This window comes from Monodon monoceros, unplaced genomic scaffold, assembly GCF_005190385.1.
Source record: "Monodon monoceros isolate NGI ecotype Baffin Bay Population unplaced genomic scaffold, NGI_Narwhal_1 Super_Scaffold_12, whole genome shotgun sequence".
NCBI classification, from domain to species: domain Eukaryota; kingdom Metazoa; phylum Chordata; class Mammalia; order Artiodactyla; family Monodontidae; genus Monodon; species Monodon monoceros.
Window position 1 is genome coordinate 166,477,315 of NW_021703768.1, and position 15,293 is coordinate 166,492,607.

Below are 15,293 nucleotides of genomic sequence, written 5' to 3' on the forward strand. Positions count from 1 at the left end.
TGCCGCGGAGCGGCTGGGCCCGTGAGCCATGGCCGCTGAGCCTGCGCAGCATCCGGAGCCTGTGCTCCGCAGCGGGAGAGGCGCGACAGTGAGAGGCCCGTGTACCGAAAAAAAAAAAAAAAAAAAAAAAAGAATCCAGCCTTATTCATTTAAGTGATCCCTCAGTGCTTTTATAGTTCTGAATTGAACTGGGATCAAAGAGCAGCTTGTTGTCCAACCCCTTCATTTTATACATGAGAAACTGAGGGGCCCAGAGGGCAACTGTGACTTGTTCACATCCTACTGCTACTTTATGGCTGGATCCTAAACTTGCATTGTCTTAATCTCACTTTTGGCCTCTGTGCAGGAAAGATAAGAAGGAAGGAGACCTGTGCCCTTGAGTCATGCAGAGCAGAGTCATGTAAGAACCCCAAATTCCCTGAGCCTTACTTATGTCTCTTTCAGGCAAGCTGGGAGAAGGTTCTGGATACAGCTCTAATAGAGTCCCCAAACTCAAGAGCAAAGGGCAAGTGGGGTCCCTGACCAGGGTCAAGGCCACCTAAATTAACTTTATCAAAGGGAAATTGCAAATGAAGTGAGGTTATTTCAGAGCTACTCTATGTAATTTCCAGACTGATCCCTGGAAATGTCAGGACCTATAATTAGACCTCACTTTTTATTTTAAGAATGCACAGAATTTCTCTGATTCTCTGGAAAAAAAGCATTGCCTGGAGGCAGAGATGTTGGATTAAGCGATGTCCATGAAGTCTGGAATCCTAAGCATAAACAGAAGTCCCATTTGGCTGGAAAATTGTATCCTTGAAGAATCAAAGGCAAATGGGCATTTGTCAGAGAGAGTGAAATACCCCACCAAAATGGATGACAGGAGCACAGCTTCTGACATAAAAAAAAAAAGAAAAAAGAAACAAAAGGAAAGAAGAGCACATGACCCATTCCAAGGATGGGCTTCCCTTTCCATGGTGGTAGCAGCGATTGCATCTTTCTGCATCAAGGCATGTCCCTTCCTGGTCTGGGAAATCATGTGGGCAAACTGGCTAAGTGACATTCACATCCAAATAGGGAAATGGGAACTGAGCCAGGTGAATGCACAGGCAGCAAGGAAGGCAGGGCCTCAACAGTAGTTAGAAAAATGATGACCTGGTGGGTGCTAGCCTGCAGAGACATTCTCTTGGTGTTTTGGCTTCGGACAAGGAAGAGTGCCCACTGACAATGAAGAATGACAGCTTGTTAATACCAGTGGAAAGGATACTAAGCACAAATATTAAAGCCCACTAGTGTCACTCAATGATAGTTGAAGTTCAGGTACAAACAGTAAAGTGCCCCTCCATCATTGCCTCCTGAGATTCTTGGACTGCCTAATTCATTTGTGTTTGACAAGCACTGTGAGGTTCACATATGTGAATTGCTAGTCTACTGAAATTTGCATCCTTTGTCAGTGGTAAAAACTCAGTGCCTGGGGGGAGGGATAAATTAGGAGTATGTTAATCCCAAACTCCTAATTTAACACTACTATATATAAAATAGATAAATAACAAGGACTTACTGTATAGCACAGGGAACTATACTCAATATTTTGTGGGGGCTTCCCTGGCGGTCCAGTGGCTAAGACTCCACTCCCAATGCACGGGGTCCGGGTTCGATCCCTGGTCGGGGAACTAGATCCCACATGCCACAACTAAACATCCCACATGCCGCAACTAAGACCCAGTGCAGCCAAATAAATAAATAAATATTTAAATATTTAAATATATGTATATAGTAATAACCTTTAAGGGAAAAGAATCTGAAAAAAACCTGATATATATGTATGTATAACTGAATCACTTTGATAACTTTCCTGTATACCTGAAACTAACACAACATTGTAAATCAACTATACTTCAATTAAAAAAAAAATTCAGTGCCCGTTTCCAGAGAGAAATAGACACCACCAAATCAGGAGGTTGGCCTATACGTCCTCATATAACACCTGAATTATCCAGGAGTGGGGAGCAGGGTGTAGCTTTATTGGTGTTGGTTGGCTAGAAAGTCTAGAATCAAGTCCAGATGGAGTTCAGGAGTCCTTTCAGGCAGACTTTTTTTTATAGATCTCTGGGTCAAAAAGCTGGACTCTAGTAACAAATCTTACCCAGTTTGTACTGACACAATTAAGTGAAATTAGTGATAACCCTTTTCTGAGACAAAAAGTGTTATCTACACCTACATGCCTACAGCCTAGAAGACTTCTAAATCAAAACGGTGACTTCCCCAACCAGGAAGGAAAGCATTTCTGAATAGGAGAGAGTTCATCTTAGACACTCTGTATGCAGAAAGGAGGAGCTGAACGCAGACTTACTGCTGCCTTCGGAGAATTCACCTTGAGATTCTGTTGGATCTGAAGGCCTTTAGCATCCCAGACATGCATTTACACCTGAGCCTAAAACCCAGGTCAGGGCTTTCATCCTGCTGCATTTCGTATCCTTCCCTCGATCTTTCTCTGCCTTGAGACAACGGCCCTGTGCCCAGACACTTAAGTGACTCCAAGTGGCATGTGTGTCATGCCTGTGGTCACAGCCCACTGCTTTCATTCCCTCACCATTCTCTCCTCCTCGTCAGGCTGGTGTCTAATCCTGCCACTAAAATCTCTCTCTCAACTTAAGTTCTCTCTGAGAACTTAACGATTCCCATTCCAGGAACTCTTCTTGGTGTGTATTTTCTCTAACCTCTAGCATCTAGAGGACACTCCCTCCTCCTTGAAATATCTTCCATTGGCTTTCAGGGAACTTGACTTTTCTGGTATCCTGTTCAGTCTCTGTGCAACTTCTACCCGGAAATTCTGCCAGGCTGCTCATCTCTTGCCACTCTTTGCCCTCTATGTGTCATCAGAGAATAAATCCCTTTGTGGAGTGGGACTATATAAGAACTCTAAGATCTGTATTTCCAGTCTTCTGGAGTTCCTTATCCAGGGTCTCCTTTGCCTCCAGATGTTTCCACGAAGATGTGACTCAAACCTGACCAAATATCGGACCAAATTTGGTAGCTCTCTCTTTGATCCATCTCCCATTCTTTAAACTAGCTGCTCTTTGTCATTTTCTTTCTTTCTTTTATTTTTTTTCTTGCACCAATGTCACTTTCCCAATGTTCCAGGATGAAAGCTCTTAAATCTTTGGAAGTTTTAACATCATTCTTCAAGCTCAAACTTAGTTGCTAAATGCTGTGATTCGCCTGCTCACTTTTCTATCTACTCTTTTCAATTTCCATTGCTACCACCCATGCCTGGACTATTATGTGCAAATATCAGACTGATTTCTCTTAAATCATGGACAATGTGACACCCCTACACAAAAAACTTCAATTTTTATGGAGGCTGTATTGTATTGCTTTTGTAATCAGGAAGAAAAAAAAAAAAAGAATTCCATCACCAAAATGTAAAGACTGAATCTTGGCCTAACGTTTGAAGCCTTCTCCTTGCCCCTCCCTTCGCTACAGTTTCTTCCTGGGATGCTTTCTTCAGGAATGATACCTTATGTTGATTAGTGCAAAATTTCCTACACTGAATTCCACAAGGCATCAGAATGACTCAAGAGATCAGTAGAGATTCTGTGATGAGTTTCCCTGCTTAAAAAAATTGTTTTTCAGGACTTCCCTGGTGGTCCAGTGGTTAAGACTCCGTACTTCCAGTGCAGGGGGTGCAGTTTCGATCCCTGGTCAGGAAACCAAGATCCCACATGCCACATGGCATGGCCAAAAAAAAAAGTTTTCAACCAGAAGATTTTGCTAAACCTTTAATATTGATAATACATGTTGTTATGTAATATTACAATCCCCCTCCCTTGAGCACATGATGTCTCCTTTTTTTCTAAGAACACCCATCAATATCCTGGCACTACTGTACAGCACAGGGAACTCTACTCAATTCTCTGTGGTGACCTAAATGGGAAGGAAATCCAAAAAAGAGGGGATATATGTATACATAAAACTGATTCACTTTGCTGTACAGTGGAAACTAACACAACATTGTAAAGCAATTGTATTCCAATAAAAATTAGTTAAAAAGAAAAAACCCTGGTGAACTCACATTCAGTAGAATGTGGTTCATGGCTTGATTGGGGCTGGCTTGGCATGCTGCCCTTGTCTAAGCCAGCTTCTGCCTCCCTTATTGCATCTCCCTCTCTCGGGAGTTCTATGAGATCAAGGTACATGGCCCCATTTTGGAGGGGAGACAGTCGAGGCTCAGGGTGTTTTATTCAGCTAGGGTCACAAATGAATAAAACCAGAACCTAGGTTTCAATTCCAATTCTGAACAAAATCCGACTCCCGTACAGCCATTCCACCTGCTGGGCCCACGAGCATGTTGGTAACTAACATTTTCTGTTTATAATCCTCATTTTTGTGCATTTTGTATTAAGTCACCACACAAAGTGGGTAGGCTGCATTGTTTTTCTTTCCTTCTTCCCTTCTTCCCTTCCTCCTTTCCTTTCCCTCTTCCTCCCTCCCTCCTTCTCTTCCTTTTCTTTCTTTTTCTTTCTTTCTCTTCCTTCCTTCCTTCCTTTCTTTCTTTCTTTCCCTTCCTTCCGTCTTTTCTTACTTTCTTCCTTCCTTCCTTTCTCCCTCCCTTCCTCCCCTGTCCCTCCACTAGATAATACACTCCCAGAGGATAGAACTGCATTCTTCAGTATACACATAGTAGATACACACACACATTCAATATATACACAGCGGACTACATTTAAACCATAAATGCCTGGGTCGTCCGCCTTTTCTGAATGCCTGCTCATCTCTCCCCTTCACATCCCCTCTTCTTTTAGATAATCGCGTGTTAAGGACTGTCAGAAGCGAGAGGAAGTTAAGCAATCAGCTAGTCCGTCTTCAGCATTTCCCAAATGCCGAGAGGGTGTGACTGAGCAAGCCCAGCATCAAGGCGAGAGCCGAGCTGGTCTGTTGGCAAAGCCAGCCCGAATCTCAAAGGCCACAGAGACTCATTGCACTTTCGTGGTTGTTAAACCCCAGTGGCAGAGCAGGCGGCATCCTGTCTCCTGTCTTGAGTGGAATTCAGGAGTCCCCAGGGAGCTCTGGGCAGTCACGGGCCGCGCCCCGTGGGTCACTCGTGTGCCTTTGTGAGGGCAGTTTCCTTGTCACTGCCCAGATGCTTCCTGCCTCCATGCTCCTGGCCTCCACAGGCCAGTCTGTGGGGAAGCAGCCATCAGGGCTCTCTGCCTTTGCCTTCCACCCAGACCAGACCAGGCTCGTCCTTCCTGCTGCTGTTCAACCTCTCACGCATCTGCTCACCAAGACCCTGGTCCTCTTTATGAGAATTTTCTCCTGGATTGTTGCCAAAGCATAGACAAGCGAGCCAGGAGAGAAAGACATCCCCCCAGACATATAGAAACTATAGAAATGTGTCTGATCAGCACCATTCTCCCTTCTTCCTCCCCTGTGGTGGGCATGGGGCTGGCACTGGGTGGGTAGCAGGGTGAGTGGTGAGGATGGAATGAAAGAGGATACTTAGTGCTTCCATCTTATTTTGTTCTTTTGTACGAGTAACCTTTCAAAACTTCCCTCATTCATTGATATATTCATTTATTCCACAAATATTTAATGGGCCTCTAAGGAGGGCTGGGCACTGTGGGGTAGAGCGCCGCGGGCGAAGGTGCCGGGGATGAGGCATCTCTCTCTCACCTTGACCCTCAGGTCTGCTGTTCCCTTCCCCACAGGCAGCCACCATCACCAGACTCTCAAATGTCCCTCCAGAGAGGTTCTATTCCATGTGCAGATGCATGGGGTCCACTTTGATTTTGTGCACACACAGCGTCATGGCGCACGTGCTCTGATCTTTTAAACTGAAAGCAAATGTTCTGGTGGGCAATTCTCACCATGGAGGCAAGTTGCCACCCACAATCAGTGACCGGGACTGTTCTAGAATGTTCCTAAGAATGGAGCACCCTTAGCCCAACATGGCTGTTTGGTATAGAAAGCCCTAGAAACACCTGCATTGGGGCCTGAGGGGAAAAGCTCCTTGGATCCTTGGAGTAGGCATATTTCTACGTGTCTTGGGTTAGGAAAGGCTGAATCGCTACTTTTGCTTAGATCTGGAAACTGACTTATCTTCTTCCTAGTGCAGGAGTCACTAGTGCCCCTGGGTCTGGAAACCTTCACTCCTGCTCCAAATGATGCTGAGAGCTAGGGGCCTGCAGCTTAGGGGGACATGGGGCTGTCGCGGGAATTTCAGTGCAAGGGCCCAGGTTCTCCACTGGAGCCGTCAGAGACCTGTGGTCATAGTGACCGTTCTGGATGCTGTGGTGAGCAAGTCGAATGGGGAGGGACAGACTGACAACAAAGTGAACAAGGTGATTTCAACCCCTGGTGATGTTGATGAAGAAAAGTAACCAGGGATGTGACACAGTGACTGGAAAGGACTCCGGCCAGGGCAGGAGTTGGCAGCTTGTGAGCAGGTGGATTTGAGGAGAGAACTGAATCTTAACAAGGACTCGGCCTGGGAATGAGCATTCTGGGCAGAGGGGAGCAGTGGATGCCACAGCCCTGAGGGCACTGACCATGGGGCAGAGAGCAACTGGAGAGCTGGTGGGCAAGGATGAAGTGGGAGAGCTGATGTTGCAGGCCTGGGAGGAAGCTGGATTTTATTCTAATGGGAAGAGGTAAGCACGCTACAAAGCTCTGTGAGCTCTGTTTCCCACTGGTAAAATTCCTTGTTTGGATTCGGTAATCTTCCAGCTCTCTGGTTTCATGCCTGTGTTCTTTTATTCAAAGATGTTATTGAGCCTCCAGGGTGGCCAGATTTAGCAAATGAAAACAAAGGATGGGGCTTCCCTGGTGGCGCAGTGGTTAAGAATCTGCCTGCCAATGCAGGGGAAACGGGTTTGAGCCCTGGGCTGGGAAGATCCCACATGCTGCGGAGCAACTAAGCCCGTGCTCCACAACTACTGAGCCTGCGTTCTAGAGCCCGCGAACCACAACTACTGAGCCTGCGTGCCACAACTACTGAAGCCCTCGTGCCTAGAGTCCGTGCTCCGCAACAAGAAGCCACTGCAATGAGAAGCCTGTGCACCACAACAAGGAGTAGCCCCCGCTCGCTGCACTAGGGAAAGCCCATGCGCAGCAATGAAGACCCAACTCAGCCAAAAATAAAATAAATAAAATAAAATTTATTAACAAAAAGAAAACCTAGGATGCCCAGTTAGGGTGAATTTCATATTAATGACCAATTCTCATGTAGTATAAGCCTATCCCACAGCGTCAGAGTATCTTCCACGTGCCACGGCCCCGCTAGGAGTCAGCTCAGCTTTGAACGATTTTCTTCACACAACCCCACAGCCTACTGCCTTCGGAGGAACTGGTCAGACATGAGGCTAGAGTCTGGTGTGACTTGGGAGAGAGAGATTAACAGGCTTCAAAAATCCACCTTGGCCCCAAATTGTGACCTTGAACTGGCGATTCCTTTGGGTGCCCCAACTCTTGTTAGATGCTCACATGGCATTGATTAAAATGCCTTTTCGACGTCCCCTGCATCACAAACATGTATTGTGTTGTGTGGGGAGGTTATTTGGGTGGCCAGATATAGGTTCTGGCCTCTTTCATGAGAATTATGAGAAGAGAGGGTAACGTGTTCGGCACTCACCCATTATCCTCACCGAGGGTGTGGCTGTGAGAGACCTGAGGTAAAATTTGAACGTTGGAAGGATCCAGAGAGAGATGATGTGGCCATGGGCTCCTCGTCCCATCACGAGGACTGAGTTGACACTGCCATGGGGTCTGTCGGTGTGCAAAGCCCACCTGGCCCTGTACTCTGCAGACAAGGCATGTGGGTGTTTCCACAGGGCAACCCCGGGCATGGCCTTTGGCCTTTCCAGAACACAGTCAGGCAGGGGCAAATAATCCCTGGAAAACAACCTCCCTAAGTCAAGGTTTTGGGTCTCAGGAAAGCTAGATGCTGTGAGAAAAACAGATCCTGTGAATGAGGGTTTCAGGTGTGGCCCTGGTCCTGCGGGGACTTCCTTCTGTTGGCGCCAGAAGACAGAACTTTCTGGAGGCAGGAAGGACTTCTTGGAGAGATGAAGTCCCTTTTCCTGGGGTGGGGGCGCCTCAGGAAACATCGTGGTGGCTGCTGGGCAGGGTGTTAGGGGTACAGTACTAGGACTGGGGACCCAGCTCTGAGGGATCTACTCTGGTTAGTTCGTGGTGGTGTCAGGAGGGATCTGGCCCTTGGTCACCTGCTGTTGCAGTCCATGTTATCCAAGGGGGTTAGTGACCCCATCTCTGTCATTGTCACCTTCTGACCCGTGCCCTTGCCTCACTTCAGCCCTGCCTGCATCACCGCCACCCGAGTTCACTTCTGGGGTGTAGGCCTAAGTGTGGTAGGGGGAGAAGAACCTGAGGAGACCGGGAGACTTTGATCCTTCCCCTGGACAAGGGGGCTCAGTCACTTTCCCCATCCATCAATGTCCTCCTGGACATGACCCAGGTGTCAGCTGTGCTTGAGGTGGTGGTGGGCACAGGTGGCAGCCCCTGCCCTCCAGAATGCCACAGGCAGCCCAGATGCCCATCCAGCATCCTCTCTGGGGTGGCCAGACATGAGGGCTGCCCATTCCCTTCCCACAGTCTTGGTGGCCACATAAGCAGAAGTTGGAAACGCCGTCTAGCTGCCCAGCTTTGACTGGCTTGGCTGAGGGAGTTCTCCCCTCTGTCCTGTCACAGATCTCCCCCACCCCCCAGGTCCCCTGGTTGTCCCATCCTACAGTGCACTACTCCTCTCTCGCAGGCAGGACAGCACTCACTCCTATTTGAGGTCCATCATAGAGCTCCTGGTACAATGTCCACTCCCTGAGGGCAGGGACTTTATCTGGTGTGGTTCCTGCTGTGTTCTCAGCACCCAGTACGTGCCAAATAAATGTCTGGCAAGTAAATGAGGGAATGAATGGTGCAGCCCTGACACCGAGAGAACCATGGGGATCAGCGTCTCTGACCTACATGTTACGGGAGGGGAATTGAGAGGCCCTGAGGTAAAGGTCAGCCCACATACTTGCAGATAAGGACAGAGCCAGGGTACACTGGCGTCTGGTGACATCCAGTCCAGCCCTCCCAGCCTGCTTGCCCTGCCTGATGGGGACACTGCCCGGGGTGTCCGCGCCCCCTGGCGGCTGAGGAGCAGGCTGGGCCACCGGCAGCCGCTGGTGACACACAGATGACAGAGTGGGAGATTTACTTCCGGTTCACGTTACTTCTGAGCAGTTTGTACTTAACCCTTTAGGGGAGAGTTTGTGTTCAGAACCCTGCAGTAGCAGGACATCCTCCAAGGGCCACAGAGACACTCGCTCTGGGCGGAGCATGCCTAACTGCAGATGGAGCCTGAACTCCAAGCTGCACGGACACATGATGCTCAGAATTGTGGTTAGAAACAACACGCAAAGCAAAACAAACACATGTTGACAAAGTGGTCTTCTTCTAAGGATCCGCCTTAGAGAGCTTTTCTGCATACACAACAGGGATAGGACGAACGAGTGCTGATCTCTCCCACAAACTCCTAATTTAGGGTAAGAATGTTGTGATTTTTAAAATGACATTTGTTGGACTTCCCTGGTGGTGCAGTGGTTAAGAATCCTCCTGTCGATGCAGGGGACACGGGTTCGGGCCCTGACCCAGGAAGATCCCACATGCCGCGGAGCAACTAAGCCCATGAGCCACAACTACTGAGCCTGCACTCTACAGCCTGCGCACCACAACGAAGAGCAGCCCCCGCTCGCTTCAACTAGAGAAAGCCTGCGTGCAGCAACGAAGACCCAACGCAGCCAAAAATAAATATATAAATTAATTTAAAAACATCAAGCCCCCAATAAAAAAAAAAAGACATTTGTTGTAGCAGCCATAATGCATTGAGAGTATCATATTTTTCACAAAGGGACTGTAATAGTCCCTTTATTTTCGAGTCCTTGAAAAAAGTATCAAAAAATATCCCTTGAAAAAAGTATCAAAAAATATCAAAGTGCTAAGAAAATCAAATTCACATAGAAACAAATCGTTTCCTTTTTTTCCCCAACGAACTGCATTGTAATCTCACCAAGTGAGCATGAATTTGTGGTAAAATACTTTTTAAATTGTCAGCAATCCCCCCTTCCCCTCTCAGACCCTCTGAGGACCAGTAGAGAGGGCGGTGGGGAGTGGAGAGGGTTGGGAGGGAGGGGCCTCCTTTGACCTGGGGTCAGCCTCCACTGGGCACCTCTGAGCTGACTGGGATTTTATTAGGGGAAGAAGCCACCGTGGTTCAAATGGAAGAAGCGATGCGAGGTGATGCACAGACTAAACATGGCAGGAATCTCCCTGAATAGCTTTCTTTGTGGGGAATTGTAAACCCAAAGAGCTCAAGGAAGCCAAGGGGGAAGCCAATACACATGGGGAATACTTTAAATTCCCAGGCCCCCAAGAGCCCATCAGCCTGGGGGTGTAGGGTCCAGGCTCCCCTGCAGGACAGCAGGGACCCGCTGTTGGCATTTTGGTGGCGGAGGGGTGGGACTGGGTGTTCTGACACAGGCACATTGTGGGCAGGTGTCCACAGTGGCATCTGCTGGACCTGTCTGGGGTTGGCCCATGCGCTCTTCCCTCTGGGATGCCCCATGGACCTACACACCCTATGTCAGGCTTGGGCCAGGACGTTTCCCCAGTGAAACCCAGCAGCCACAAGGAGAGTGCCCCTGGCGGGGGACAGGTGGGAGTGAGCACAGAATGTTCTGAGACCGTTCAGGGAGGAGGCTGCGCAGCAGCCAAGTGGGAGACATGACTGGGCCTCAGACAGACGGAGAAGATGGCCAGGAATAGGCAGAGCGACCGGCAGGATTTCTGAGGATTGGGGATGTAGGTGTCAAAGGCTAGTAACAACCCCTTCCCCAAGCATTTGATGCTCGGGCCAGCTGTCCTGGCCACCTGCTAGCCTCTGTGAGGCCCATTCCTGTCTTCCCCTCAGTCCTGTGGCTGCCTCCTGGCTGAGTTCCTGTCATCTGCTTCCCAAGTATGTTCTCTGCACTGTGTCACTGTGTGGAATCGCTCACACATCCAGTGGCCAGCAGTTCTGCCCTGGGATGACGGCCCAAAGGAGCCTTCAGAAGTGCCCCTGGAAGGGAGCAGTCAAGACTACATGGGCATCATCTCGGGGCACAGGGACAAGAGCAACACGAGGGCCTTGATGCAGCATGAGTGGCAACCTGGCACGATACGTGCACCTTAAAAGCACGGCACAACCCAAGAGAATTGAAAACACGTGTTCAAACAAAATGCACAGGCACATCCATAACAGCACTACTCACGATAGCCACAAGGGAGAAGCAACCCAAAGCCCGTCAATGGATGACTAGATAAAATGTGGTCCATCCATTATCCAACAGAACATTATTTAGCCATAAAAATGAAGCACTGATACACGCTACAACGTGGAAAAACCTTGAAGACGTCAGGATGAGTGAAAGAAACCAGACACAAAAGGACACATGATACATGATTCCATTTATATGAAATACCCAGAAGAGGTAAATCCAAGAGTGACAGAAAGTAGATTAGTGGTTTTCTGGGGCTGGGGTAATGGGAATGGGGAGTGACTGCTAATGGAGATGGGGTCTCCTTCTGGGGTGATGAAAATGTTCTGGAACTAGACAGAGGTGCTGATTGTACATAGTAAATGTATTTAGTGCCACTGAATTGTAGATGTTTAAATGTTAATTTTATGTTATGTGACTTTCACCTCAAAAAGGAAGAAAAAAAAAACAACCTAGGCACATGAAGGCTGACCCATGAGTTTTCTAAGAACACAGGGAATAGAACACCAGGCAAGCAAGAAAGTCTGTCTGTGGCGAGGGCCAGGACAGACAGTGCTGTGGGCCTCGCATGCCATGTCTCAGGGGTTTTCTCCCCTCTAGGCAGGGCTGGACTGAGGAACATCATCATTAGAGGGGAAAAGATGCAGGTTTCCACCAGGTCCTCCAGTCCAGGACATCGGGTTCTGCATCCTCACACTCTGTAGTTTATAGCAGAAGTCTCTGTGGCCCCACTGGCTGGGCGGGGAAGGTTAGTCTTTGGGATGGCACATGTGAGGGGCAGACGGCACAACAAAGACACAGTGAGTGATGGCTCCCGCAAGTTATTTTACTTTGAATATATAGGAAAAGAAATTTACAAATGAGAAGCTATGTTCTACGGTTATGTCTTTTAAACAATTCTTGTATTTACAGAATTGTTTTTCCTGATTAAAAGCACCAGTTGAAGATACAGGCTGCTAAAAACATAAGACACTGCAAACCCATTAAAAGACCGTATGCCAAACATACTTACTGAAAACCCTTTAAGGAAACAAAGACAATGCAACCAACAAATTTACCAACTGTGCCAGGCAGCCCTTTCCGATTTCCCTGCCTGTGCTCCCAATAAATGGGACGGGGAGTGCTTACCCAAGGGGGAGGACCCTGGCCTCACCCACGGGCGACTGGGGGGATCCAACAGGGGAAGGCAGCTGGCACCTCCTGGACCAATGTCCCCAGAACCGTAGGCCCTGAGGGCCACCACTGCTCACAGGAGGAAGTGAGAGGCGCACACAAGGGGTCTGACCAGCTTTTTTTTTTTTTTTTGCGGTACGCGTGCCTCTCACTGTTGTGGCCTCTCCCGTTGCGGAGCACAGGCGCCGGATGCGCAGGCTCAGGGGCCATGGCTCACGGGCCTAGCCGCTCCGTGGCATGTGGGATCTTCCCGGACCGGGGCACGAACCCGTGACCCCTGCATCGACAGGCGGACTCTCAACCACTGCGCCACCAGGGAAGTCCTGGAGTTTTATTTATCTGTTTTTTCCTGAACACTTAGCTATATGACACTAGCTGTAATGTCTCCCTGGGGGCTTGTTTGCACTGTCTTAAATTCTTATGATTGAGAAACTGTGAGGCACTGAATGTGGACTCACAGGAAGGTATTTATGACAGCTTTATGTAATTGAAAGGTGCTGCAGTGAAGGGAACATTCAAAGCTCACACACACGCACTCAAGCAGTACAGGCGGGTTGGCTTCCATAAAGCTAGAGTGGAATATTAAACATCGAGTACTGAATTCTTAACTGTAAACTTAAGAACTTAACCTTAACTTTACATATACATAGATAACAAAGTGGTCACTAAAAGCACTTTAACATCAGGACAGATGTTAAGTCTTGAGGTTCTTATTTCAACTACTCTACATACAAAATGTCCTAGAAGCAAAGAAAGGTTTAAATAAATACACAGAGACAAGCATGATGTAAAGTGTGATTGAAGAAATGTGGGTCTGGAGAGGTTCGACAGTGTGGAGTCCTGGCCTGCAGGCGCAGCTTGTAGCAAGACAGGTGCTCTGTCCCTCGGGTGGAGGGGAGGACCTGGGGAGCACCCTTGAGGGGGGAGGAAGACAGGATGTGGACAGCTCATGACCAGATGTCAGACCCACATTTGCAGACCTCACAGGCCCAGTGGTGTCATCAAGGGGGCAGCCCCAGGGAGCGTGGGAGAGGACCAGGCTCTTTCGAGTGACCCAGGATGACACAGAGAGGACGGGTCCTCTTAGGACAAAACTCTGCCAGCCCGTCCCTTCAACCAGCCTGTCCCTTCAACCAGCAGCTCACCTGCATGCCTGTTGCGGGCCCCCAAGAGGGCAGTGGCCCACAGCAGGGAGGTCTGCTGACAGGCCTGCTTATGGCTAAGGCACACCCAGGCCTCAGGGCCCAAGCAGCTGACCTGAGCGATCCCAACATTCCTTCCTTCACGGACACCGAGGCTTCTAGAAACAGCCTTCACGGTGCTGGGTGACTAGACGTGAACCAGCAAGCAGGTGTGACTAGCAAAACCACTCACCACCCCTCATCAGGGAGATGACCCCAGGTGCTGGGAGCTAAAGGCGGCAGCGGCTTTGACTACCCCCAATGTCACCGTCACCTGGGGCACCTCCTCAACTATCCAAGAGGAGCACAGAACCGAGAACGGCTGGCTGGGCCTGGCAGAGCCTCCTGGGGTCCAGCTCCGGAAAAGTTTTCAATGCTGTTCTGAGAGCCAAGGCAGGTAGGTTTCCTCCTCCCTCCCTCTGAAAACAGGGCAGGGGGCCAAGGGAGTGGCTGCCTGCAGGCTGGTGGAGCTTCAGGTGTCTGCAAACATTCTCCGCAAACGAGGCTGCAGAGCTGCCAGAAAGCAAGCCCCTATGATCCGGCACCCTGAGTTGGGCTGAGGAAGGTCCCTCTCCCCTGCTTCTTGCCCCGCACTATGGACGCTGACAGGGGGAGGGTGGCTGGTGCAAACACAGGAGTTTCTGCTCTGGGCGCCAGCTCTGTGAAGCCACACACACACACACACACACACACGCACACACGTGCACCCCCACGGCTGGACAGTGAATCCAGTCAAGGCGCAGATGTTTGGAAGCCAAGTTCCTGGGTCCCCCAGGGCCCCTAGCTAGAGGCCCCAGCTGCCAAAAGGATGGATGCTGGACAGAAAGGCAAGCTGAGAAAAGCATTGTGGCAGGATGTACATTTTTTGTCCCTGACATGAGCAATGACTTCTTCCCTCTAATTTTGGGCCAGAAACTGGTGTCTTGCCTCTGGGCACTGGAAGCTGCCATGAGCAGAGGAAACACTCCAGCGCAGCACAGAGGCCCAGGAGATGGAAGTCATGTGGCACCTCGGTGGTAAGGACCACCCCTGCATGCAGGATCAGGAGCTGGCCGGTGGCTGGCACTCCACTCCCCGCCCAGACACACTCTCTTGAAGATGTGACTCAGTCGTGGAAGCAGGACTGGCAGCTCAAGTCCACTTTGAAGGATGGCTCTGGAAAGTTGGCTCCAAAATCCCACCTGTGAGCCTCAGCACCTGGACTCCTGGTACTCGGCAAGAACAGCCAGCCGGCCCTTCCTGGGAAGATGGGAATTGGCCCTCCACACTCCCCAGGGACTTGGAAGCTCTGGAGACAGTTGGGAAAGAAGCCTGGGGACAGCCACGCCAGCACGTCTCTAAGGAAAGCTCAAGTGCCATCTGGGTGGAAGTCGGGGACAAACCAGGCCCCACAGAGGCCCAAAGAAGCTGAGTGGCCCTGTCCAGGGGTCTCACAGGAGGCTGGCCAGGCTGGTGTTGGGTCCATTCTGAGCTTGGAACTGCACAGGAGGCGGGCCGTCTGTCCACTGTTGGGGAAGAGGACACACAAGTGAGGTCCTTCTTAGAGAGAAGCAGGGGTGTGCTGGGCCACATGTCTGCACCTGGAATGCTGCCCTCCTCGGGCTGGTCACCAGCGAGGACCCTGCGTCTTCCACACTTGAGT

The 15,293-nt window shown here is 49.7% G+C and overlaps 1 protein-coding gene across 2 annotated transcripts in view; it reads right to left on the reverse strand.

The window, feature by feature from the left end:
* Positions 1–9,807: 9,807 nt before the first annotated feature.
* Positions 9,808–15,293, reverse strand: part of MAU2 (MAU2 sister chromatid cohesion factor) — a 34,558-nt gene continuing 29,072 nt past the window's right edge. For both annotated transcript variants that reach the window (XM_029216711.1, XM_029216710.1), the window contains exon 19: positions 9,808–15,156. In XM_029216711.1, coding sequence (XP_029072544.1) covers positions 15,082–15,156 — 75 coding nt within the window. In that variant the 3' untranslated portion in view covers positions 9,808–15,081. The remainder of the gene's footprint in view (positions 15,157–15,293) is intronic.